The 27,313-nt window shown below is 25.9% G+C and overlaps 2 protein-coding genes across 3 annotated transcripts; one reads left to right on the top strand and one right to left on the bottom strand.

The window, feature by feature from the left end:
- On the bottom strand, positions 1-6,516 carry LOC107447969 (uncharacterized). The gene is made up of 4 exons (XM_016063025.5): positions 5,857-6,516; positions 3,776-3,970; positions 655-789; positions 1-531 (listed from the first exon to the last, which is right to left on the bottom strand). Exons 1-4 carry the CDS (start codon positions 6,166-6,168, stop codon positions 415-417), a joined length of 759 nt encoding a protein of 252 aa, XP_015918511.1. The 5' UTR covers positions 6,169-6,516; the 3' UTR covers positions 1-414.
- Positions 6,499-27,313, top strand: LOC107447968 (protein VAC14 homolog). Of its 2 annotated transcripts, XM_071182208.2 has the most exons (17): positions 6,516-6,749; positions 6,831-6,981; positions 7,918-8,085; positions 8,197-8,259; positions 11,390-11,497; positions 12,788-12,897; positions 13,577-13,683; positions 13,767-13,904; positions 14,886-15,148; positions 17,634-17,699; positions 18,282-18,508; positions 19,921-20,095; positions 20,920-21,038; positions 23,686-23,765; positions 24,898-25,057; positions 26,200-26,355; positions 27,257-27,313. In XM_071182208.2, exons 1-16 carry the CDS (start codon positions 6,649-6,651, stop codon positions 26,312-26,314), a joined length of 2,151 nt encoding a protein of 716 aa, XP_071038309.1. In that variant the 5' UTR covers positions 6,516-6,648; the 3' UTR covers positions 26,315-26,355; positions 27,257-27,313. The 2 variants fall into 2 exon arrangements, with proteins under 2 accessions (XP_015918510.1, XP_071038309.1); XM_016063024.4 differs by lacking the exon at positions 27,257-27,313 and having other exon boundaries at positions 6,499-6,749; positions 26,200-26,466.

The following is a 27,313-nucleotide window of genomic DNA, read 5'->3' as shown; positions in this document are numbered from 1 at the left end:
ATGTCCTTCCATATCTACTTTCAAACTATAATGTTTATCATTACAAAAAAAAAAAGATAACCAGGAAGTTTACCTTATATGTATGTTATAAATTAACTATAATGACGACTTATGTGTTATTCCTCACAGCACAAAATATTTTGCCACCACTTTTTGTTTTTCCTCCAGTAAAGTAGCAGCTCAGTAAATATTTAAGAGTATATAATCTCCAATAAAAAGAAACACATGAGATTCAAACACAGATAAGCATTGATACATTTTTACACATAATACACAATTTGATCACAAAGTATGGCACCACAAGATTATAAATATTGTAGAGCAGAAGAACAGTTATAGCTATGATCCAAAACAATAACTTCAATAAAGCAGTTTTGTATATATCTAAAAAACATAATTACGAAAAATGTCAGGTTAACTAGACCTAAGTGAGGTCAACATTATGTCTTCTGGAATAGAGGGTGTTTTGCTTGCACAGGAACGTGTAATTGTAATGAAAACACATATTAAGGTTGCAAGGAAGCCAAATACCTGAAAAATTCAATGATTAAAACAAAATATAATAACAAAAAAAAATAAGCAAGAAGATCGAATTTATGTTTTAGAAAAAGTAAAACACTAATTAAATTTTTCACCAAACAACAGTGAACTTACAGCAGCCAATGATAACTGTAACTTGGTCCATTCAGAAATTAATATTTCTGCATTGCGAGCAAAATGTTCAGCATGAAGAAGCATTGCTGAGGTAAAGAGTAAAAGGGCACATAAACTTCCATGGAGAGCAGCGTCCTAAAAGCATTAAATAAATAACCTAATTAATTAAGTACTGATTATGAATGCAAATGTTCGTAAATGGAAGAGTATGATTATAATATACTTTTTTTCCCTGAAATTAATGACAAAATTAAAAAACAAATTAAAAGACAGTTTTACCCTTTGAACCTCATCTAAAAGCATTCATAAAATTTTTACGTTTCATGATTTAAAAAGTTCCCAATGATTGTTAAATTAATTAACCATTAGATATATAAATGTAAATAAATAACTAAAGATACATAAATGCAAATAAATTTCAGATTTCTTTACCAGCTTTACCCAGCACGAAAATTAGATTTTTATTTTGGTCAAATTATTTCATTTTACTAACAAAGGAAGTATGCATCTAAAAAGTTCCTATCAAAACAAAATTAAATTAAAAAACCTGGGTGAAATCTACAAATTAGCCATCTGATCTGCCCCTTGGATAAAATAAGCTGGCTCATTTACTTTTAAACTAACAAAACTTTCCAGCTCATGTGCATTTGTGGGGTTAACAGTTAGGCTGTATACCTTATACTAAAGAGGTCCAGAGTTCAAATTCCAGCTGAGACATTTGAATTTTCACTCTAATTTTCTTTTCTAAAAAAATTGATAGCTATTAAATATAATTTATTCAATTTAAATTTTTAAAAACAAAAATTAAGTATTTAATTTTTCTATTCTTTAATTAAAATATATGGATCATTTTTTAAAAAAATTACAAAATTTTAATTTAAATTACAATTTTAAAAAAAATACAAAACTTTAATTAAGTTTTAAATTATAAAATTTACAATTCAAACTAATCTTAAATTAAAAATTTAAACCTTAAATTATAAATTTGAAAGAATTACAGAATTTAAACTAAATTTTAAATTACAAATATCTTAAAAAACATTGTAATTTAAAACTTAAATTACAAGATTTTTTAAAAAAATTGTTATTAAAATTTAAAAATTTTTGATTTAAATTAAAAGCTTGTAAACTTTTTAAACAATACATTTCATTTAAATAAAAAATATAATAAAAATCAATTATTCTTTTTTTAATTCTTAAAAAATAGAGGAAAAAAATTATTAAAATTTAAAAAAAAAAAAGATTTTTAACCTAACCATTAAATAACAAATCATGAGAAAGTGCTGTTAGTTTAAAAGTAAATAAACTTAAATGGGACATGTTTTACCTTAGAGGCAAATCAGGTGGCCAATTTGTAGAGTGTCTGAAATTTTCTTCAACTATGCTCTTTAATTTAAGTTTAATTTCGTTATAATAGAAATTTCACAGATGTATACTTCCCATAAACAACTTTACCATACTAGAAGTAAAAATATCTGATCTTTACCCAGCTTGGTCTACTTCAATAGTTTTTTTTTTATTCAAATCGACACGAAAACAATTATAAATTAGATAAAAACAACTAACACAATAATGACCAAGCACATGGCTTACAAACCTCCTTTGTAGAAAGAATGGTTTGGAATTTAATCCTTAAGATACACTGCTTTTCTAGACTAAAATATTAGACCTTTATCTTTGTATTTAAATCTTACCTTTGCTCAGCTTGATTTACTTTGATAATTTTTAAATACTAAATTCAAATCAACACAAAAACAATAAAAATTAAATAAAAACATTTTTTTTTCTATACTTAACACATTAATGACCAAGCAGATGCTCACAAACACAAGCCTCCTTGGTGGAAAGGATAATTTCGAATATAATACTTAGAATAATAGTACTTTATTAAAATAGTCATAAGTCATATTTCAGTAAACATAAGACTAGAATTTTATAACTCATGAAGGTTGAATTTTAAATTCCTACTAATTACATATTCTTTGTAAAGGGTGGAATTTCATAATCTTTTTACAAAGGTCGAACTAGTCTGATTCATTAACAGCACGTGTCTAAATGGTAAAATATACAGCTTTGAAAAAAATATATTGAAATAGTTTTTCTTTTTTTTCTTCTAAACTTTAGACAGGCACCTTTACTATTGAGAAAGCGTAGCCATAATTTGGCATGTAATTAGCATTTCATGAGAAAATCTCGTTAAATACCAATTACAAAACCTGTGCCAAAATGTTCACTTAGCTTAGGTTAGAATCTAGAATTTGCAAATGAGAAAATAAAAATAAATAAAGAAGGACAAAAACAAGAAGCATCCAAGCAGATATATTTTAACTATAGCATTTCACAGGAACAAGTACAATTACAAGAAAATCTCTTTTCAAACTTTTTTAAAAAAGTCATTGACATCTTTTAAATACATTTCTGGATACTTTATCAATCAATAATAAGGAACAAACAATAATAACTAGCCAGTGTTTTCACTACAGCGCGAGAATCTCACATATTTTTTTCCTTTCTCGCATTAAAAAATTATTACCGAGAGAAATTCGCACATCCTATAAATCAATTTCTAAATTTGCCAATTTCTCGCATTTTGGAAAAAGCTTCGAATTACGCCATTTAAAATAAAATCCGTTTCACTTTTCTTCCTGGACCTTTCATTATTTTCAACATCTGCCCCATTATCTAGCTTCCCTATTTACAAGTATTGTTCAAAACCTTTTCGAACAACAGAACACAGCCACGGAACCCCTTTCAGAACACATTTCTCTGCAACCACGTGCTTACAGAAGGTAAGGTTTCTTCATGTAAGACGTTAAATTTTTTTTTTGCACTTATGTAAGATGGACAAATACCTTGTAAAGGCAAAATCTTCTATGATGATGCACCAAAAATATTCAATGCTTTAGGAAATAGAAGACGTTAAAAATGTATTATAATTAAAGAAATGATTTTCTTTCAAGAGTTTTCGTGTTTTTTTAGTTTTTAGAAATCTCACTTAACTTTTTGAAATCTCACCCTGTTTTTGAAAAAGGGTGAGAAATTCTCACCCATTTTTTTTTTCTATAATGAAAACACTGCTAGCAAATAGAGCAAACAATATAAAAACAAAATAATCACTTACAATAATATTCCAATAGACTGGAAAGCTTTCAATAATGGAAGTAACCCCCAGAATAAAGAAGGAAAGTGACAAAAGAATTCCAAATACTGTAACAAATATATGTGCACGGATAGATGAAGAGAATGGCATATCCAAAACGTCTGAAGAAACCTCTCCAGCATTTGTAACGCAGCCTAAACTTATAGAGCAGCATGTCTATATGAAACACAAAATATTTTATTAAGTATAATAACATTTTTAAATTACATACAAATATTAAAACTTCAAAGGTTAAAATCTAAGAAGGAAATGTAGATTGGCCACTTTCCAAAAAAAACTTACAGTCTCAAGAATCAAGCAAACATGAAAATTTCCAGGATTAAAATAAAGACATTTTTAATCATAATTTAAAAAATTACATAAATGTTTTGATTTACATTAAGAATTTAAAAGTCAATTTAATTTTTTTTAAATCGTTCAAATTTTCGATTTAAATAGTTTTTTTTATATCATAATTTATCCTAATATTAAACAATAAACCTTCATCAAATAAATTTCTCATGTAGTAAATGGTGACTGGGGCATGCTAAATCTGTCAGGTCACAAAATCCATGTTCTTATAACTAATTAATAACTTCGAGAATTGGAGATTGATCATTCTCTGGTGTAGCTCAAAACTATGATATGCGGATTAATAAATGACTGTATGAATGAATCTGCCCTATAAACGGCTATGGTGTGTATGAGGCTGAAGTCATATTCTTCGTCATAGATGGCGCCACTGAAAAAAACAGAAACGCACCATTTGCCTTAAATTCGCAAGGTTCAACCAAGCAGACTTGCTGGTATATAGCAAATGGCATTAGAAACAACAAATAAATTCAATATTAGTTTTATTATCTCGTTGACCATTTTCGCCAACATCACACTTAAGTCATTTCAGAATCTTTCAAATTTATTTTTGCATAATAGTGGATCATAAAGAAATAGACAACATGCAAATCTAATTTATTGCACGAAGAAATTACGAAATATTTAAATTTGAGTTACTTTCAAGTTCTTTAAAGATTTGACAAAAATGGTCGACAGAAAATACTTAAGTACCATTTTATTTATAGCTTCAAATACAGATATTTTTAAAAGGCTAACATTTTTAATTTTAAAAAAAAACTAATTTGAAGTTAAAAAAGTGCTTGTTCAGTAGAAAGTAGAAAATCAACAAAGCAAGTAAGCATTATTATGTATATTACAATAGCATTGAAGACTAGAAAAACAAATGATAGGACCTTGGAATAAAGTTTTATGGGATAAGATTGATTATATAAAATAGTTTGATTATTAATACATTGATACAAATTCTTGATAAAGTTGTGTGTGAGCATTATACTAGGCATATTTAAATATGGTTTCCTGTGAGCTCCAACTACCTTCGCCAATGCACGAAAAGATTTTATAAGCATCAAAAATTATTAATTAAAATTACATTTTTAGTTTAGGGATAGCTACAAGTTGTACCCTTCAATTAGATTCCCTGCTCTGAAGAATTTTTTCTTTCTTTAATTCCTTGTGTGTCACAGGCTGGTTGTCATTAAAATTTTGCAAATTTTTTTGCTGCAGATATCAATACGGAAATATTCACTTTATACTGCTAATACTCCAAAACTTTTCAAAGTTGACTGTGACCCTGATAATTCCTGGTTTTGGAACGGTATTTTTAAATTTACTAAGAATTTCAGGTATTTCCATTTTCCTGACAGAGGGGCTCTAGATATTTCCATATCAGTATCAATTCAAGCCAACTACAATCACCAAGGCAACAAAAAGATTTTAAGCTTGCAAAAATTCAGAAAAATATGTTAAGGTTTGCCTAGGGTATGCTATGAGTCATACTCTTCAAGTTAAGGCCTTCTAGCATTTTTTTTCCTTAAATTTTTTGGGCCAAACTTGGCATTTATTTAAACGTAGATACCGATATGAAAATATTCCTTTATTTAGAATTTCTAATAATTGATCATAATGCAAATTAAAGTTATCAACTGTAAGTCGCTAAACTATTTTTATATCAATTTTCATTGAAAATAAGTTCTTAAAATCAAGCATACCAATAGGCAAATTCTCAATAAGCCTTCTGATGATCTGAAGTAGCTATTATGCCATTCTACAAGAACAGCAACTGTTTCAGGTTGTTCACTGCTCACAGAACTAGGTGTTCTTCTAATGTTACCATCAGTTACACATTCAACCTCACTAACTTCTTCTAATTCATCTAATGAAACATTTCTCAGAGTAGATTCCTCAACAAAATGTCCAAATACACCTTTATTTTGCCGCGATATGTTCTCCGTTAAATGATCACCTTTTACTACTTCTCCAGAATTTACCTGTGAGAACACGTTCATTTCATTACCTTCCATTTTAATAAGTTAAAGAAGTCGTTACAGTTTCCTTATTGTGCATATTTTTAAAGTTATCAGAAAAAAAATACAGTTTTATTATTAATGAAAGATGAACAGTGAATTCAATAAAACGAGAAATAAGCAGAAAAAAAAGTAAACAAATAAATAGGGAGAAGTTATAGTATATGTTGTAATAAAAGTAGCAAACTTTTATTTATCAGCGTTAAATAAAATTAGTACTTAAGAACATTTTAACAGTTTTATAATGATTTTTATAAATTATAATAGCTAAATTAAGTCTGAAACTTCAAAAACATATCCTTAATAAAACATATTGTTGCATCATGCATTAGCTGAAACAACTTTACTCGATGATTGTAGTCTGCATGTTTAGGTTTAGATTTTCGGCCTCCTGAAGTTTTGCTATGTAAACTGTCAAGTTTGTTATCTATTCATACATATTTTCGAGTTTCCTTTTCATACAGCAAAATAAAAAACATGTCTGAAAAAGACTATGCCCCCTTGAGTACTTATTGTGTTCGTGCACTTAATGATAAGCTATATGAAAAGAGAAAAACTGCCGCACTTGAAATCGAAAAGTTAGATTCATTAATTTTCTTAATTTTATATTTTTATTTATTGATTCTAAAATTTTATTTAATTTCATAAAACTATTTCAGGATGGTGAGAGATTTTCTTCGAGTTGGTGAAATAGGGGAGATACGAAAATTACTCCGTGTTTTAGGACAAGATTTTACTCGGTCTCAAAACATCAATAGCCGGAAAGGTGGTCTTATTGGTTTAGCAGCGACAGCCATAGCATTAGGAAAAGTAAGAACGTTCATTAAAATATGACTAGTTTTTGTATTTTTCTTTGGAGTATTTATAATGGAATGTTTTTATTAAAAATAAAATTCATTTGGGTGGTATGCATACATTACAAGCTAAATGTTTAAAATTTTCATGTGTAGTTCTACCAATCCTTTTCTAGATTTTCCAATAAATGATTGTAAGAATTCCAAAAATTCAAAAAAGCTACAGTAACGAATAGATTAAACACATTACTACATATTCTTTGCTTAATAAAATATTATTTAAAAACATTTTTTCTAACATTAGCTTCCATTAGAGGATAGAATTTTAACTATTTATAACAACTAAATTATAACACTAAATGAATTTATAATCAGAAAATTGTTTAAAGAAAAAAAACCTAGTAAGAAAATCATAAATTTTTATGTATGAAAACAGTAAAAATTTCTTAAATAATCTCCGCTTCGAATAATTTAACTTTAAAAATTAACGTTTCATATAACCTTGTTCATTATTTTAAATGTAAGGGCATGATGATCTAGATAGCTATTAGAATGTTTTAATTTCTTTTTTTCATCATTTAAATATAGAGTGTGTTCTATAAAGTAACTATACAATAGAGCTCATAGCAACTTGTCGTCTATATTTCAAGTATATTTATTTAACCACCCTCAGGACAACTTTGTGATTCATGACTTGTACTTTAAAATTTTCACTTTAAATATCTTTCCCATAGTGATACCATAAATTTTAACTCTTCTTTTTCCTTACAACTAAATCATCAAAACCAATCATTAAACTTTATTTTAATCCAAGTTTGCTACAAAACTTACATTTTAAATCTAATCAGTCATTTTTAATCCTTTGGTGTTTTCATTAATGCTAAAAATTACTTAAATTTTTATGTGTCATTAAAAGAAAATAGGTTAGCACTAAATAATGACTTTCTTTTAGGACACATCCATGTATGTTGATGAGCTTGTACAACCTTCACTCTCCTGTTTCAATGATCAAGATAGCCGTGTTAGATATTATGCTTGTGAAACTCTCTACAATATCGTGAAAGTAGCCAGGGGTTCTGTTTTACCATATTTTCCTGACATATTTGATGCCCTTAGTCGGGTAGTAATTATTTTCTTTTTTAACCAAAACGAAATATTTTCACAAAACTTTTAATTAAATTTTGTTTTTAAATATTTTATTAATTTGTTTTGCATATTCTGGTTGAAGTAGCTTTCTGCTGATCCAGATCAAAATGTCAAAAATGGATCTGAGCTAGTTGATAGACTAATGAAGGTAAGACATAAGTTGTTATCTTCAAATTATATATTCACATTTAATACCAATTCTGTGTTATCTTATTTTTTGTACTACATTGTTTCATGATCAGGTAGAAAATTATATTAAACTATAAATTGTGCAAAGATGCAGAAAACTGCATGATTAACAATTGTCTCCATAATCCCTGTCTGTGTTTAATTTAATTATTATTTCTTTTTTTTTCTTTTTTTTTTTTTTAATTTTCAGTAAAATTTCTTTATTTAGCAAATAAACTTCTCCTAATGGTTTTCCCTCCCATGAATTTTCAGCTTCTTTTTCAATTCTATGAATCCTCTTTGAAATTTATCCTTAACTATCTCCATATCCTATGGGGATAGTCAACCAGCTTCAAAATTTCATGGAAGCTGATCAAAGTTTTGATCTAGAAAAAAATTTCTACTTAAAATATTGATGTCATCTTTGCGTTCAAAAATGTTCTAGAAATGTTCTATCTAATAAACCTGAATAATCATAACCTGTTACTGGCAAATTTTTATGAAAAAACACAAGGTTTGAAAGACTGTTCACCTTTTGAACTGACTCCACTTCAATTTATTAATTGCTAAGGTGCTGAACGTGCGAGCTAAATTATTATCTTTTCTGAAATAGTCCCGCAGTGGACTGATCGTTAAGACACAGTTCCCAGCAGATCACCGAAGTCAAGCATCACTGGCTACGGTCAGTGTGCGGGTGGGTGACCACTTTGATCAGTCTGCGTAGGGACCGAGGGTGTGCGTTATTGGTCCTCGTTAAACTGTGCTACCGTAAAGTGCTCGACTTCGTGCGCGCAGGTCGTCGGGCTACCGAAGCGGGGGTGCCATCCCGTCCGCAGAGGAGCAAAATTGTGATGGCATGTCTTCGGATCCTCCTCCGGGATGTTTCCCAGACCGTCGCCAATAGCCCATTGTGCAGCTCTAGTGCGACGTAAATTAACAACAACAGCATTTTCTGAAATAATTGAAAAATAATAAAAAATAGAAAAGCTGTCTTTTTTTTTTCTTTCAAATTTAACTTTTTTTCTGTTTTAGTTGTTAAGTTATCTTAAACCCCTGCACATAAGTTTAAAAGCGTTTCTGTATACCTTCGAGTAAGAGAGGAAAGAAACTTTTTCCCCCCAAGTTTATCCTTTACTGGGAGAGTCTGATAAATGTGACTAATTCTTAATTACCCGTCTCGCTAGGTGGTATTCTTTCACCTGAAATTCTTGTATCTATTTTCTCCTCTTTTTGGAGTACTTATTTTTCCAAAAATGTGTTTTTGAAAAACTGATAAGGGGAGAGTTTTAAACTTCCATTTTTTTAAAAAAAAATTTATTAGATCTTAAATTTATTATAAAAGCAATATTGGTTTTTGATTCATTCCTTCTGTATAAATTTGTATTATTTAATAGCTTTTTGTCTCTTGTTTTTTAAAAAATATTATCGAAAAAAAATTGTTGTGAATAGAGTGGAGTGAACTACACTGAATGAAATTGAAACAATGACGTAAAAATTTCGTAGTACATCGATATACTATAAAACCTCACGAAACGGCTGTATTACTTTCTTTCTTTTTTTTCAAAATAAAATGTAGCAGACTAATTAGTAGGTTAAAAAAATGAATGACGTTTGTCTGACCGTGAGTTATGGTGAAATGCAAATGTAAAATATCCATTTCAGCGTAAGGTAGACCGATTACAAAAACATATTAAGGGACTAAAGGAGCTTGGAAGCACCAACATCCATTACAACTTTCTGGTACATTTCTGATAACCAGAGTGCGGTTCATGGATTTGAAACTTCAAACTGGTTTTGATGTTTTCATTCCCTATTTCTCTGTTGGGATTTGCTAGATTTTTATACTGTTTTTCTTTTTTCATTGCTTGATGATTAATTTGTGCACAATTTTTTTAATGACTTCAACGATTCTAAAGCAATAATAGAAACTTTTTGCATTGTTAAATAATCTATTCTGTGATAAGTATTTAACAAGTTTTTAAAGTAATTAATGATTAAATGTTAAAAAAATGAGTTTGTAAACGAAGCATATTAGATGGATGGCTGTATTTGAAAGAAATAAATGTGGATGAAATATTTGAATTGTAATTGAAAGAAAAAAATTTAATTGATCAAAGTTTTACTTTCACATAAGAATGTTTCACGAATCAGCAAATCAGTTTAGATAATTTAACAACCTTTATTTGATTTTTAAGCTAACATGAAAACTATTTTTAAATGAATAATTACTTTAAACAAATGACATTTATATGACTGCATAGTAAGGTTTCATAAATTTACATACTGAAATTATTATTAGTTTAAATTTTCAACATAGTAATTGAATCAAGATATAAGAATATGCATGTTAAATAAAATGATAAAACCATTTTGAAATAGTAAAGCTGTTTCGGAGTTTAAAAATATATTTTATAGTTTTTTTGTGAGTGAGTAAAAAACATACACAATGTATTTTCTTGCCTTTTTTTAAAGAAAATCGGCGCACACAGTGGGCAATCCCCTTACCTATGACTGTGGTCAGTCAATTAGTACAGGTAACTCAGCTTAGAAGTAGGGGAGGTAGAAGGATGAGTTTTCAATTTTACAGCTTTGAATTATCACTATCTCAGAGTCGTGAGTACGCAAAAAAAATTACTCGACTGTTACGGTAGTTCCGAAAGGAAATTAAAACGCCTGTCTCAAATAATAGTACGCCATGATCATTTTTAGATCATAATTAGAAGTCAAGAATTTTGAATTGAAATAATCATCAAATAATGCTTATATTATGTATATCCTTTCATTATTTTTTTTTAATTTTAATTTCTGTGGATAATTTTCACACCACTGCCTTCTAAGTTAACTTCTTATATGATTGAAATAGCAAAAAAAGCTTTGAAATTTTAATATAAAAAATAAAATTAAAAATAAATTCGAAATTTTTTTAATAGTTTAAAAAAATCTTTCTTGAACAGGTATAGGCCCTGTAAAATCCTCGGAATGCAGAGCTCAGGGCAAATGCATTGTTTGCTCTACTCTTATGTTGGCATCAACAGTTAAAAATATGCATTATGCAATGCTTTTTTTGCTTCCCATTTCCATATACAGTTTTAATGATTTCTTCTTTTTAGGATATAGTGACTGAAAGTTCATCATTTGATCTTGTAGCATTTATGCCATTATTGAGGGAAAGAATTTGTTGCAAGAATCCTTTTACTCGACAGTTTATTATATCATGGGTATAAATACACATATTTCTTACTATATTGTCACTTTCGATACTTTTCTGTCACTTTAATTTTCAAATTGCACTCGATTCATTTATCATTTTTGTTACGTAATTTTAAACTGGCTTTAATTCATATTTTCTAGCATCTCTCAAAATAGATCATATAGATTTATTTAGTATGGTAAAACTAAATCATTGTGGAATTAAATTATATGTATGAAAAATGTTGTGAAAGTACTTATAACTTAGTACTTTTTGTTGTTGTTGTTCTACTTATGTAAATTTCATTTAAAAAAAATTAGCTATGTAATTTTTTTTTATCTTCAATAAATTCTGTAGCTTATATAATTTATAAGTGTTATAATTTTTGTTTCAACATAAACTTATTTCTTATTTTATTACTTTAAATTCTGTAACTAATTAACTTATTTAATTTATGTAATAACTTTAAATAATTCCTTAATTTAATTTTTAATACAGTCAAACTTCGATTCACTGTTCCTGTATATTTTGTTTTCCTGTATGTATCGCCTTATTTTAACATTACTGTCGTTAATGCTATTCTAATATTGTTTTTGTTAAATAGCCGGCAGAAATTATATTGACTTTTAAGGAAAATATTGAAGTTAGTTTGTTTGGGGAAGAAAATATTAACTCTTGATGCAATTGATGACGAAAAAAATGAGGATTTGTTTCAGTTTGGAAAAAACATCTCAAGCAGTATAATTCATGTTTATGCATCAGTTGATGAAAATGCGAAACTTATAGTGTTGTAGATTCAAGAAATGATTTCAGAAACTGAGGAAGTACTAAATTGTTCCAATGACGACAGCAAAATGGAACCAATACCAGGGCCAACATTTGAAGGAGAATTTGAGACGTTTAAAATAATGGGGATTTTTCTGTATAACGCGTACTTACAGAAAATGAAGAGCAATCTGTCACAATTGTCAAAAATTTATTGTTTGCGCTGAGGAAAAAAAAAATGTGTTCATATCAAAATTTCCAAGCATTTTAAATGATTAAATGTGTTCATTCCAACTGAATTTTTTATATTTGTTTCAAAGTTATTAGTTTTCAACGTCCATTACTTATTACATATTTTCATTTTATGTTTATCTATATTCGTCTTTTTCCAGTTTACATCAGTTGCAATGAAGGGTTCCATAAGAAATGATTGATTGAGTTTCTACTATATTTTAAGTGCATGTATTTTCCACTTTCCGTGTTATAATAGACTGCGTGAAATTAAAAAATAATATTTGCTTATCTTTTAGAAACTTCTTCCTTTTTTTTCTAGGTTTCAACTTTGGATTCTGTTCCAGACATCAACATGCTTGTCTTTTTACCTGAAATCTTAGACGGTTTATTTGTGATTTTAGGAGACCCATTAGCCGAGATCCGCAAAATGTATGATTTTTGAGAACTGAAAGATTGATATGTTTATTATACTTAATGTTGATTGAATGTTAATACGGATTATAGTTATACTAATAATATCATTTAATTGTACGAGCTATTTTCCCTAGTTTTGTTTGTTTTTTAAACTTTTTTAAATCTGCATTTTAAAACTATTTTAAATTGATCTATACGTATTTTAAATCTATCTATTATGTTGGATTTTAAAGCTATTTTGAAATTCTATGAATCTAATAGTATGCAGTTTAATATTCTTGGGTTTTTAATTAGAAGGGAGTTTATGTAGTTATGAATAAGAAAGTAAAAAATGTTATAGTGAAAATTTTTACGTAACCATAATATTTATCTATGTTTTCTATCTATTATGTTGGTTTTTAAAACTATTTTAAATTTATTTATCTGCTATGAATCTGTGTATTAGTATGCAATTTAATTTTCTTCAGTTTTTAATTAGAAATGGGTTTATGTAGGTTTGAATAAGAAAGTAAATAATTTTATGGTAAAAATTAGTTTTACTTATCCATAATATTTATCTATGTTACATGTCTTTAATTTATGATATCTCTTTTTATAAACCGAAAACAAATCAATCTCTTAATGCATTCTAAAACATTAAGTTGCATTTCTAAATATAGAATTACCTTCAAATGTACTCCTTGCATCTTTTTAGGTGTGAATCTGTGCTTGGAGAATTTTTAAAAAGTATAATTGAAAATCCACGAAGAGTCAATTTTAATGATATGGTGAACATCTTGACAATTCACGCAAATTCAACAGGTACATTTGTTTTTTTCATAATTTTTAATGTTCTAATTTCAAGATTTATAGTGTTTAGAATAACAGTTGTTTCCTCATTTCAGAAGAGTTAGTTCAGTTCACTGCTCTCACCTGGTTGAAGGAGTTTGTAAGACTTGCTGGCTGCACTCTTTTACCATATTCATCTGGTATACTTACCGCTGTACTTCCGAACTTAGCCCAAGATACAGAAAGTAGAAGAAGTATCCTTTTTCTTAAATTTGTACTAAAAACTTATTAGTATAAATTAAATTTGTTAAGTAAAATTATTTGATATGACAACAAATATTTTTTTTCTTTTAACTGATGTTAAGAGTCCTCTTTAGACAGAAAGAGAATTTTACTTTGTCAATTGACAAAAAATTTTATGAATGTAATTTATTTATTCGAAAACTTATTAATATTTTTCTTTCATTTTATTCATTGAAATGTGTTCTTTTGAACCTAGTTAATAAATATCATGGTTTTAACAACATACATTAAGAACACTACTGTAATGTACACAATGAATAAAGTAAAACAAATATTCTAAAATTTCAATTAGTTTTGTTTAAATAATGGAATTTATTCAGTACTAATTAATTCTTTTTCTGCTATCTAATTCTTTGTTGCAATAATGTACAAAAAGAAAAAAGTGAAATTAATTGTAAAAAAAAAAAAGTTAAAATAATTGTAAAAAAAAAGGAAGTTAAAATAATTATAAAAGTATTTCCTTCTTTTTTTTACATTTCATCCAATCTATTTTACTCTTATCACTTAGTCATTTAACTAGAAACTTATTCTTATTTTAAAAGAATTGCATTAAAAATATTATCTTCATGAATTATTTAGTATTTTTATGTGTTTATAAAGTAAATAGTCAATCATTGAATTAAGATACTTGATATACTATCATTACTAAAAAGATAAAATAAAATTTAAAGTTCAATCTTAATTATAATACTATTTTTCATATAATTGATTCTCAACCTGTTGCAATTTTAGATAAATAATTTTTTATAGTTTGGAAAAAGAAATGCATTCAATGATTTGACTTCGAAATTATTGTCTGCATAAAACTTACATTAGTTAACCTTTGTTAAGGATTTACTTTCTCATTTTTGTTTGAATTATGAAATAATAATGTAATAAGTATATTGTATTTTTTTCAAATTTACTTGGTTTCAAGTTCTTAATGAATTAAGATATAATCGAGACAGCTAAAACTGTAAACAGTGATCTTATGAAATTGGTTGTTCAGCAAAAGCAACAACTTACTTGTGAAAGTGCTGATGATGCAGCGTTAGCCGATAAAATTGAAGCTCCTTTAATGGATCAGCTTGATAACCAACTAGACTTAAAGTCATTGGTTATTGTTTTAACAAAACAAATTAAATATGATTCCATACAAACTCGCATTGCTGTCTTGAGGTGGATACATCATTTGCTAATACAGATTCCAGATAAGGTGCACATGTCTTTTATTTTTATTTTTTAATTATACAGTACAGAAATCAGTATGCGGAAATCAGAAAACAGGAAAACCAAAAAACCGGAACGAAGTTCGATAAATTTTCTCGCCATTTAAAAAAAAAACCTTTTTTTTCCTCATAAGATTTTACGATTTTTCTTTCTTTTTTTAAAGATGTTTACCTTACCATCATTTTGGAAATAATCATTAGTGTATTACTTCATCGTTTTTTCTTATTTTTAAGATTATTTCCAAATTTCTTTTTATTTTTAGTTGGGTTTAATAATAAAAAAACGGCTTTTTGTAGCAATTCAGAAAGCCGAAAAAATCAGTTATCCGGAATAGCGATGGTCCCAACCGTTCCGGATAATCGGTTCCCTACTGTACAAATATTTCATTGATTAAATTGTTAAAAATCAGATAAAATGTTTTTGACTCATTATAAAACAAATTTTCTTGTAGAATTTCTCATGATTCATTGAAATTCTATGCTAGATCAGAATAAATCCATTATTGCTCCATTAGGTGAAAAAATAGTGTTTTTTATGAAGTTCAATATAATATATGATATAATAGTACATTAAGTAATTGGTTTGTTAGATAAAGAATGTTAAGCTGAATGTGTCTTTTAAACTGGATCTTATTTAGTATGCACTATTATATATAAGTCGACAAAATACTTTTACTTTTAATTTAGTTTATGCCTGATAAAAAATGTTATTGAAAGATTAGGGAGCAAAATAATACATAATATTAAATATTCTCTTTTAAAATGCTGTTTGTGTTTTTAATTTTTTATAGAAATGGCAGTTTCATTGTTTTCAAAAATTATATATATATATATATATATATATATATATATATATATATATATATATATATATATATATATATATATATATATATATATATATATACCATACCTCCCCTGTATATATATATATATAAATACAAGAAAACACGAAGAAAGTTAAGAAAAACAATAAGTTTCATTTAATGCGCTTAAGCTGCAAGTAAACAGAATTCATTAGATATGTTCAAAATGAAGAATAAAACAAAGAAAAATAATAGACAAATGAAAAAAAGGGGGGGGGGGAAATAATAAGTAAAAAAGTAACAAACAGTTTATAAAAAAAAGGGTGAAATTTTATTTAAAAAACCGGAAAAAAAAAACATATAATCTTTTCTTCAGCCCACACGATTATATCCGCGAAACAGAGTGCTTTCTGATATTGTATCAATAAAACCGAAGCAAAATATATTAATACAATAGTGTGAGGAGCACTCAAAAAATTTTTTATAAAAATAACAACAAATAAAATAGATCACAAAAAAATTGTATAAATTTATGTTTATTTTTATGTTTATTCAGGCAATTTATTTTTCTCTTTTCTATTTTATATGTTTTCTTAAATAAATATCTATCTTCTAAAACTACTTATGATCAATTTCTAAAATTATCCAGTATAATATTACCTTGCGCACATCCATTTCGGGCCCATCCTTGGTAACTAACAAATCAAAGCTCAGAATAACAAATCACTTCAGCAGTGCAGTAAGAACGACACTTAAAAACCCTCTTGTTACAATCAATTTGCGCTTTTGTTTTCATATTTTGTAATCTGCAATCTTTCTGCGAAAGCATTTTTAAATCATTCTTAAAAAATTTTCTGCCCATGTAAGTTGATCTGATTTTGCTACTCACTTTATAGTCCCCTTTTTAATGTTTTTTTATTTTACTTTTTGTGATCTATTTTATTTGTTGTTATTTTTATAAGAAAATTTTTGAGTGCTCCTCACACTATTGTATTAATATATTTTGCTTTGGCTTTATTGATACAACATTAGAAAGCACTCTGTTTTGCGGATATAATCGTGTGGGCTGAAGAAAAGATTATATCTTTTTTTTCCGGTTTTTGAAATAAAATTTAACCCTTTTTTTTTCTTTTTTTTTTTTAACTGTTTGTTATTTTTTTTACTTATTCCCCCCCCCTTTTTTTATTTGTCTATTATTTTTCTTTGTTTTATTCTTCATTTTGAACATATATATATATATATATATATATATATATATATATATATATATATATATATATATATATATATATATATATATATAAATAAATATGTATATATATATATATATATATATATATATATATATATATATAAATATGTATATATATATATATATATATATATATATATATATATATATATATATATATATATATATATATATATATATATATATATATATATATATATATATATATACACAATAAAACTTTTTAGAACTCTATAAAATGAGTGTACTTGTGTTATTTTAATTGATCAAACAGTAAGGAATAAATGTTTATTAGCAATTTTCTTCACCAAAATATTTGTCATTTTGCAAATATCACCAGTTTTAAATTCATTAGGTATTATAAAATTTGATAATTAAAAAATGGAAATAATACTATGTCTTTTTATTTTGCAGTTATTCATGTACGTTGAAGATATATTTCCTGTTCTTCTTCAAACCTTATCTGATCCCTCTGATGAGGTAGGAAAAATTTGAAATATCTTTCTAACAATTTTTGGCAAAGCTGTTGAACTTAATCATTCCTTTTAATTAAAAAGTATTTCTTGTTCATTAAAATTATTTTATAAATTGGTTGAATTTCTATTAAATTTATAGGGTACTTAATTAAACTAATAAAATCGAGCATTCCATTACTTTTTTAAATTATATTTACATTTAGTTTTTTCTTAATTTAAAATTTTTAGAATATTTTATTAACTTTGTTTGATAAATCTTAAGAACTTAATCATTTCCTTCAATTGAAAGATATTTTTTGCTCACTAAAAACTATATTACATGTAAGAATATTGTATGATCTCAAGTAACTGCTAATATAGCATAAATACTACTTTACCCTTTAAGTGTTAGTGCCGGCTTTTTTTGAGATTTCAGATGTAGTCTTTCCTATTTCAAAAAAACCGGTTTCTTTATGTATTTAGAGCTACTGTTCTATCTTTGTGAGCAACAATAACATCTAATTTCTTAGTTAAGTCCAATGCAACAAGTTACTATATTTTATTAAATTGTAATTTCAATTTTTGCAATTATTTATTTTTTATTTAGGTAGTTCTTTTAGATCTTGAAGTTTTAGCTGAAATATCAAAGTCATCAGCTGGAATGAAATACCATTGTGGTTTAGAAAATGTTGCCTCGAGTTACTTGATGAAAGAATTAAAACTGAAAGCACCTGCTAATCTCAATAGTTATTTCACTAGTTTTATGATGTCTCTCTTGCATTTATTCAATACTAATAATCAATTATTTGAAACCAAATGCCCATTTATTATTAGGTAAAAAACTGTCTTTTTTCTATGAAACAAATTATTACAATTGCATAAACTTATTCAAGTTTTATTTATTTATTTTTGATCGAAATTTCACTTACATAAACAGCTTTTAACACTTATCTATTATATTTTATTTTTATAATTTAATTTATGTATAATAGTTTAATGTAATTAATTTAAATATTTTGGTTGATAAAATGTAATATTAGGTTCATTTAAGTGATATTACTTTTGAAAATTAATCAATAATGGGGTTTAAGATAACATATATATAGTTACAATCAGTGGTTTGAAAAACTACATTATTTTTATTGTTATCTACTGGTCTATTAGAAATGTAATTAATTTCACCTACAACTCCTTTTTTTAACTGTAGTGACTTCAAACTTATTTTAAAATGTAGTTACCATTTGACTACTTTTAGGAGATAAACTTCACTGAAAAACTTAATTTTAACTCTTGTTTAAAATTGTTTTGAATAAAAAATTGGCTCATATGAACTTGAAGAATTATTAAGAAATATTTATCCATATTTACATGAACAAGTTTGTTATTCTAAACCATTTTATAGGATTTTATTCCTTTAACCTACAACATCCAATGAAAAGGGCCTACCTTCTCGGCAGTGAATATTTTGTTTAAGAAATAATCAGATATTTGCATTTTTTTAAGTGTTTAATGCTCTTTTGTTTCCCCTAAGAAATGAAATACATCAAAAATTACTGAAAATATAATCCCTTAAATTGAAATAACATCAATGTTTCTTGAATGTGCGTTCGCATTTGAAGGTGTGGCTAAAGTGATAAGGGCTAGTGTACATGTTTTTATTAATGCACAATCACAGGAATGTTCTCCTTACGTTATTGACAAACCTGCAATGATTTGTACCAATCATATTCAAAAAAAAGTGATTCATTACTAAACTAAAAGTGATTCTTTACTAAACTAATTTTAAAAGTAGATGCTAGAAATCACTACAAACTACTGTTTTTTTATTATTATTATTTATTTATTTATTTTTTTTTTGTTGCACTGCTTAATCGGCCACTTTTTTTAAAAAAAAAGTAGAATACTGCAAACATTGAAGAAAAAAAAAGTAACATTTACGGTAGTTTTGCTATGTGTAACCACTGATGTAAACTATACCGTAATGAACCTTATTGTTTAGGATTAATTAAAGATGTAACCTTATTATTTATAACAAGATTAGTATTATTTTGAATGATTGTTTTCTTTCAATGCTAATGTTAAATTGGCATGTACAAAGTCTTCAGTGTTAAAAATTATTTTTGTCTTAGGTGGCATATTTGTCAACATTTTTTGTAATGAAATCAAATATTATTTGAGATCACATGAAATCATTTAATAAAAGACTAATGATTCCACATTCATATTTTGAATTAATATCTTTATAGGCAGCTCTGCATATTATTGAATGCTGAAGAAATCTATCTCACTTTATCTGAAATTCTAGTCATTTACAACGATTCTCGTTTTTCATGTCATATGGTTCATACCTTAAATAACATCCTTCTAACCTCCACAGAACTTTTTGAGCTTAGAAACCAATTAAAAGAGCTGAAAACAGAGGTAAATAATTTACTATTTTTTATATAGTTACTCTGATATTTTGTAATCAGCTTTAATCCTTGGTTTTATTTTTAAGTTTTATTAAGATTGCTCTTGAATATTATGCAGAATTAAAAATTAATTTACTCTATTACCTACTCTAGAATTTCTGCTTTGTTTTGCTTGCACTATTAGTAAATTATTAATCTAGAATGAAATTTACAAAAACAATTGCTTATAAAATTTGTATGCTTAACACTTGTATAGTATAATTTATAAATTTATGAAATATTTTTTTAATTCAATTTACTGTTTGAATCACAAAATGAATTATAACACTAGTTATTTGAAAATAAATTATTCAGATTTGCATTGAGTTTTTTGTATTTTTAATGTTATATTGTCTGTAAATAAATGAATTGATCAGAAGTATTGTATGTATTTTTAAAGCACACACCACTCTGAAAAAATGCAACTAATATACAAGAAAAAAATTGTATTTACAAAATTATTCAGATTTAAAACTAAAAGCATAACAAATTTTACTAAAGCATTACTCAACAATTTTTTTAAGTGCCATGGCTACTGGGATTAGTAGATCTCTGCTAACTAAAATTTGCTTATACTTGGAAATATTATTTCTCTCTCTTTGTTTATTACTAAAACCATATGAAACATGATTATTTCTTTTTGTTGACTATTTAAGTTACCTTATTTCTTATTCTAAGTAGGAAATTATTTTTGCTATCCTACTTATAATTGTAAAAATATTAACTTTTTACTCTGAGTTTGTCTTTTATATATATATGTATGTATATAATATTGCTTTTTTTGTATTTAAATAGAGTAGCTGGTCATTATTTAAGTGCCTGTACCTCTCTTGGTGCCATAGTCCAGTTGCCACTGTATCTTTGTGTCTTTTAGCTCAAACTTACAAACATGCCTGTGATCTTTTACAGCTTTTGTATCCTTTTAAATGTTATTAAAATTAAGATGTGGTGCATATAAAAGCTGATTTTAGTACCGAAAGAATAAAATGTATCTTTGCTGTATTTATAAGAGTAGAGTGACACAGACCTGCCTGCTCTCAGGCTTTTGTATCCAATCTCAGGAAATAAGGCCACCCATGTATATTCCCAGGATATTTTTTTCATCGAATAAATGTATGAATTGGCAGGTTCATGCTCACTTTGCATGCAGCCCCCAAAACTTTCTTTCAGATCAATGATTTTGTAGTTGCTCAACTTTGGTTTATCCTTTTTTTTTTTCTCAAACATTATTGATAAACTTGATAAATTATGTCTGTGGATAAACCAGAAAATGGTATCAACAAACAACCATATTGCGGAGAATTTCTCTTTTTAAAATTATGTGTTAATTCATACTAAAATAGCTAATTTAAATAATAATTCAATTCTTACTTTTTCAAGCACCAAGTTTTTTGTTGATAGTTTTTCTGTGTAAGTCGAAGTTTCATGAAAATATGATAACACTTGTCTCTTAATATTCTATAAACTCAAGTTTTTTTGCTTTACTCTGAAAATACATTTCAAAATTTTTTTATTTAATGTAAAGTCTGTAGCAGAAAAATTAATGCCTCTGTGTGTGTAATGCCAATGTGTTGGCCAAATTAAACATACTTCAGTAATTAACCATTTCCTATACTGATGCAACCAATGAGGGAATATTCAGCCTAATCCAAAAAAATCTATACATAAGTCTATATTTTGTTAAATTTGAAGAATTTGTTAACATGGAAGAGAAACCAAAAAAAAAAAAGAAATCGTAAAAGCTTTTACAAAACATTTTTAAAAAATTTTAATTCTCCCAGTCAGTCTATTTTAAAACAATAGTTTAATTTAATATTTTTCAATTTTTAAGGATAAAAAAGCTACCTAAATAAATTTAATATAAGGAATGTGAATTTATTTGTTTATATTTTTATTATAGCTTAGCTTACTCAGCTTAGGTAGTACTATGCTACTGTCACAGTAAGTCTCAGGCTTTTCGAATTTGAGGTTGACAAGTTTGATAACACCATTCTTCAACATTATTTAAATAATAACTTTAATAGTACCTGTGTTAGCCAGTATAAGAAAATTAATTTTAAATTAAGAAAATTATTTTAAAGTACTATTTCAACCAAAAGTCTGATTTTCAACATTTAAAAAATTCAATGTTTTTTTTTTTTTTTTAAGCGACAAAGTACTACAGGTAGTAAAACATTTTCGGTGGTAAAATAGGTGCAACAAATGCAAAAATTTAAAATTTTGTTATAGCCATTGCATTTACATTCACAAATGAATTTTTGACTAACATTGAACATTTCAGCAATTATATCAGACCTGAACTGTATAATGTCAGACACAGATTTTTCTGTTAAGGCAATGTATTTGAATTTTGTTATTCCTTAAATATAATTCTTACCTGCTTCAATAATTAAATTATTCGCTCTATGGCAATTAGCTGCTTCAGTTACTTAGAAGCATAAACTTCTGAAGGAGAGAAACCATGCAAAAAACCACGGCAGAACAAATAGATTTTTTTAACCCAAGTGGAAGAAACTCTTTTTTTTTTAAAAAAAAAAAAGAATCAAATATTTAAATATTTTTATAATCATAATCAAGTAGTGTTAAATATGAATACTCAAACTGACTCTTAAATAATATGTAGATTTAATATGTTAATGTTGTTATATAGATTTAAAATTTTTTGTATGACTCATAACTAATATGACATATAGATTTTAAAATTTTGTATGCATCTAAAATTTATGAAAATATTTATTTTTTAAAAAAATTATATTCGAGAATTGAAACTTTAATTTATAAAATTTAAGCTTGTTTTAATACTTATTGGTAAACAATAAGTAGGTTATTTTTAGTTTTTGCCATTCCGTACAGTTTCCTAGAAGAAATAAAATCCTCGCCCTGGTTTGAGTGAGCACTAAATTTTTCTTTGGTTTCAGAACATGAACTTGTTACTTTCCATGTCACATATCAGGACCTTAATCTTTTGACTATACCATCCTGATAAAGAAGTTAGTAATATAATATGCTCTTGTAACATCTGACATAATGTTTGTAACATCTAACTTGAAAAAAATGTTTGTTTAAGTACTTACTATTTATATTTTACCTTACAAATTGACTTACATAGCCATTTTGATCACTGGAGAAAAAAACTTAACTATTAACTATTTTTTTTATGCTTTAAATAGTAAACATAGCCTGATAAAATTCAGTTGAGTTTTGTTCTTCAATTTTTTCTCTATAGATTTTTAAATACATCAATTATAATTATGATTAACCTATATTTCTATAAGTATTCTTATCTTATTGTGAAATAATAAGTTTTTGAAATAAAAAATTTTGACGAGGTAGTTTTTATGTAGCTGAAATACTGAAGATAACGTTGAAAGTTGATGAGAAACTATTGTTCATTTTCCGATTTTGGGGTATGATTTTAAAATTATAAATAGAAATAATGTTAACTAATACTTATACATAAAAATAATATGACTTAAACAAATTTAATTATAAAAATTTAACATTTTTTTCAATGTATGCTTATTAAAAATGTGTATAAATTAATCTTAACCTTATAAACAGTGGTGATATTGAAGTAACAGTTGATTTTTTAACAGAGATTGATAAATTAGTGCAGCTCATAGAATCACCAATTTTTACTTGTAAGTTTCATATTCTATTTTATTCCCTTTACGATTATAATAATTGCTAGAAATTGATTATAAATATTTCATATTTTTTTGTTACAAAAGTTATTTTTCTTATTTTTTATATTTTACTTTTCACCCAAAATTTTAATTGTTTTGGACCTAGTGCAAATTTTATGCTTGTTAGTGTTATTCGTTGTATCATGCAATTAAATTTATCAGAATTGTTATGCTTTTAAATCCTCAATTTCTGTAAAGTTTTTCAAAATCCCTGAAACGGTAAGCATTAAGTATTAGACAGATAGTCTTATTTAAAATTAAAATTCATATAAATATATATTCATATAAAATTAAAATTCATACATTCTGATTCAAAATTGTTATTATTTGCATTACATATAAGGACAATTCCATGATATGAAGGACAACATAACAAAACAATAAACATTAGATAGCGTCTCTCCATTAAAAAATTTCTTCGTTTTTTATTAACTATTTTAGGTATAAAATCGTTTTTGAAGTATTTTTTAATGATAATAAAAAATTTTATTAAAGTTTTAATATATTTGTAACCTCAGCCACCAGAGCTTTTTCTCAGTTTTTATTTGTCATTTCATGTGTACTTGCAATGTTCTTGTTAATTTAACTTTTTTTTAAAATAAGTTTAAAAAATCAATTCCATTATTGCTTATAGAAGGAGAATTTCAAAATAAAAACATGAGGCTTTACTCCTATTCTTTCTATGTAATGTCAGTTACATTTTATATTTTTAAACTAAATAAAAAATTTATTTCTCTTACTTTTTTCTTATGTGCATAATACTATTAGGCTACTAAAAAACATTTCATATAATTTTTAAAAAAATTATTAAATATATATCAGTAAATAAAAGTTTAAAAATAAGAAATTTTTTCAAAATGTAATGTCAATCACTATGAAATCATCCATAGGTGGAATAAATATATTATGTCATAGTGATGTCAATTTTCGAAATAACTTACTATAATAACTATATTAAATTAAGTACAATTACATTTCAGTTAATAAATATTTTCAAAATATATTCTATTTTTGTGAATAATTTTTAATTATGCATTGAAAACTATGATTGTAGTTTTTAGTAACTACATTTTTTTGTTTTATTCAGTTATGAGATTACAGTTACTAGATGCACAGCAAAATCCTTATTTAGTAAAGAGTCTTTATGGTCTTCTAATGCTACTACCTCAAAGTGATGCATTCCATACTCTGAAAAACAGGCTGGCTTGTGTACCAAACGTTCAACTCATGCCTCCATTAAAGTCAAAGTTAGTAAATTTATTTATTAAAAAATCTATGCAATAGCAAAAAAATAGTTACTTTATTTATTAAACTTTTCATTTTTTTTTTTTTACAGTCAAAATAATTTTTCTCAGATAAATAGTATTTTAAAGTAATTCAATCTTTAAAAGTTAACTATTATTATGTTCTTAGTTTTATTATAATTTCATTTGTTTGAATATTATTTTATTGTAGGTAAATGTTAATTTTTTCATAACTTAGATTACAATATATTAAACTGCGATATAATGATCACTTTCATTCCAAATCTTTATTTAATTTCATTGATACATTTATTTTTACATTTGTAAATCATTTCTGATATTTTTATGCATGTCTTTAAATTAGCCTGTTTATAATAAAAGAATGTACTTTGTAAACAGTTTTCTTATGTTTCTAAATATCGTAAAGCTGATTTTTTGTAAATTAACTAAAATATCACTAAAAGTATTTTTCCTACAAAATTTTCACTTATTTAATGCTTTATTCCGCTGTAAATATGGACCAATTATAATCCTGCCAAGTCTTTGAACAAACATGTTAACAATAAAAGCTTTTCAACCCATCACACGAAGAACCTGAGCTAGGAAATATAATTTTCTATTAATTACGTCATTCAAAATCAAAGTGTAAAAATAACGATAGTTAATTCAGATTAGAAGTGGAAAAACATAGTCACCACTCATCACAAGGAGGGACCATTATTTATCTATTTATCAAAAATCCAGTCAATTACTATAAAAAAGAATAGTTTAACATTATTTAATGAAAGATAAAACTTAATATGCATTTCATATTATGTTTATAAACACTGGCCTTCAGTGCTCATTAAGAACAATTATATCACATTAATTAATATTTATTTTGCATTTCAAATCTATAATTAGAATACTTATTTATGTTACAAGTGTGTAACTGAGAAAAAGTTTCAATGGAAGTTATCATTCATTCATAAAATGATTATACAGGATTAAGATGAAATAATTTTCAAATATATAATGCTTATTAATGGCATGACAACTCTATTGCAATCAATAATAAATGAGATTCAGTTTTCTTTGATTTTACTCTTACCCTTTTCAATTGCTATTCCATCTTCAATCATTTAATTTTATTTTTATTTTTGTAGATCAAAAGAAGATCGTAAACCTCCTTCTTTTATAAATTTTGATGAACTTATTTCACATTTCAAAGAACTTCAGGATAGACGCTTGAAAGAAAAGAAGGCTATAGTCTGGAAATAATATTTAATTCTTTTATAAATACAATTTTCTATAAATTCTGTGTAAGATATCTTTTATATATATATATATATCATAGTTGTATTATAATCATAATGAGATGTTTTTATTCACATGTATTATTTTAAAAGTATCAATAAATTTGTTGAGTTTTACCTTTTTGTACAAATTAAAATAGCTATAGATTATTTAATATAATAGTATTGCTTTTATTTGAAATGTTTTAAATAAATGCCCTTTAATGTATATTTTTATATTATGAAATTTTTTATTTAGGAAACTCTTTTATATCAAATAGTATTAAGCATGTTGATAATCATTAAATATTTATTTTATTTTTCAAATTACAGTTGTATCCACTTTAATTTATGTTACTTATATTATGTGATTATGTTTATTTTTATCAGTTTTTTTTTCATAATTTTTTTTAAACTGTTATATTTCTTTAATGAATACCATGTATCTCAGTGTATTAGTCGACCCCGCATTTTTGATTAACAGATAGCAAATTTCTGGTATCTCAGGTAGGTGTATAATTCAACCACTGAAAAAAACTAAATTTGAAAATTTCTAACATTAAAAAAAAAATTTATTTAGTCAGTCTTAGTCATGTCCAACTTATTGCCAGTAAGTCAATCGCTTGATTTTCGTAAAATAAAAAATTCGTAAATTAAAAAGTTGACTTATAAACTAGGATATACTGAACTTTCTTCAATAATTTTGAATGTCAAATTATTATGCCAGAGAATTTGCATTTATGAAACAAAAATAACAATTTCTTGCATGAAAAAAAAGTGGATATAAAAATTGTAACACAATATTCACTGTGAAATAAATAGTTATTCCCTTCATGCGATTTTCTTTTCAATCTCAATTTTTTATTCAAAATTGTAGAATATCTTTTGCAAGGAATATAACAAAAAAATTTATTTTTATGTATTCCAGTTCTAATGCAAGCAAGAAGAAAATAATGAATACTGTCATTTTTTTTTTTGATCCAAT

This window comes from Parasteatoda tepidariorum, chromosome 3, assembly GCF_982258835.1.
Source record: "Parasteatoda tepidariorum strain Cologne lab strain chromosome 3, Ptep-v5.0, whole genome shotgun sequence".
In the NCBI taxonomy this organism is placed as follows: Eukaryota; Metazoa; Arthropoda; class Arachnida; order Araneae; family Theridiidae; genus Parasteatoda; species Parasteatoda tepidariorum.
Note: the sequence above shows the minus strand (reverse complement) of the source record. Positions and strands in the feature narration are given on the sequence as shown.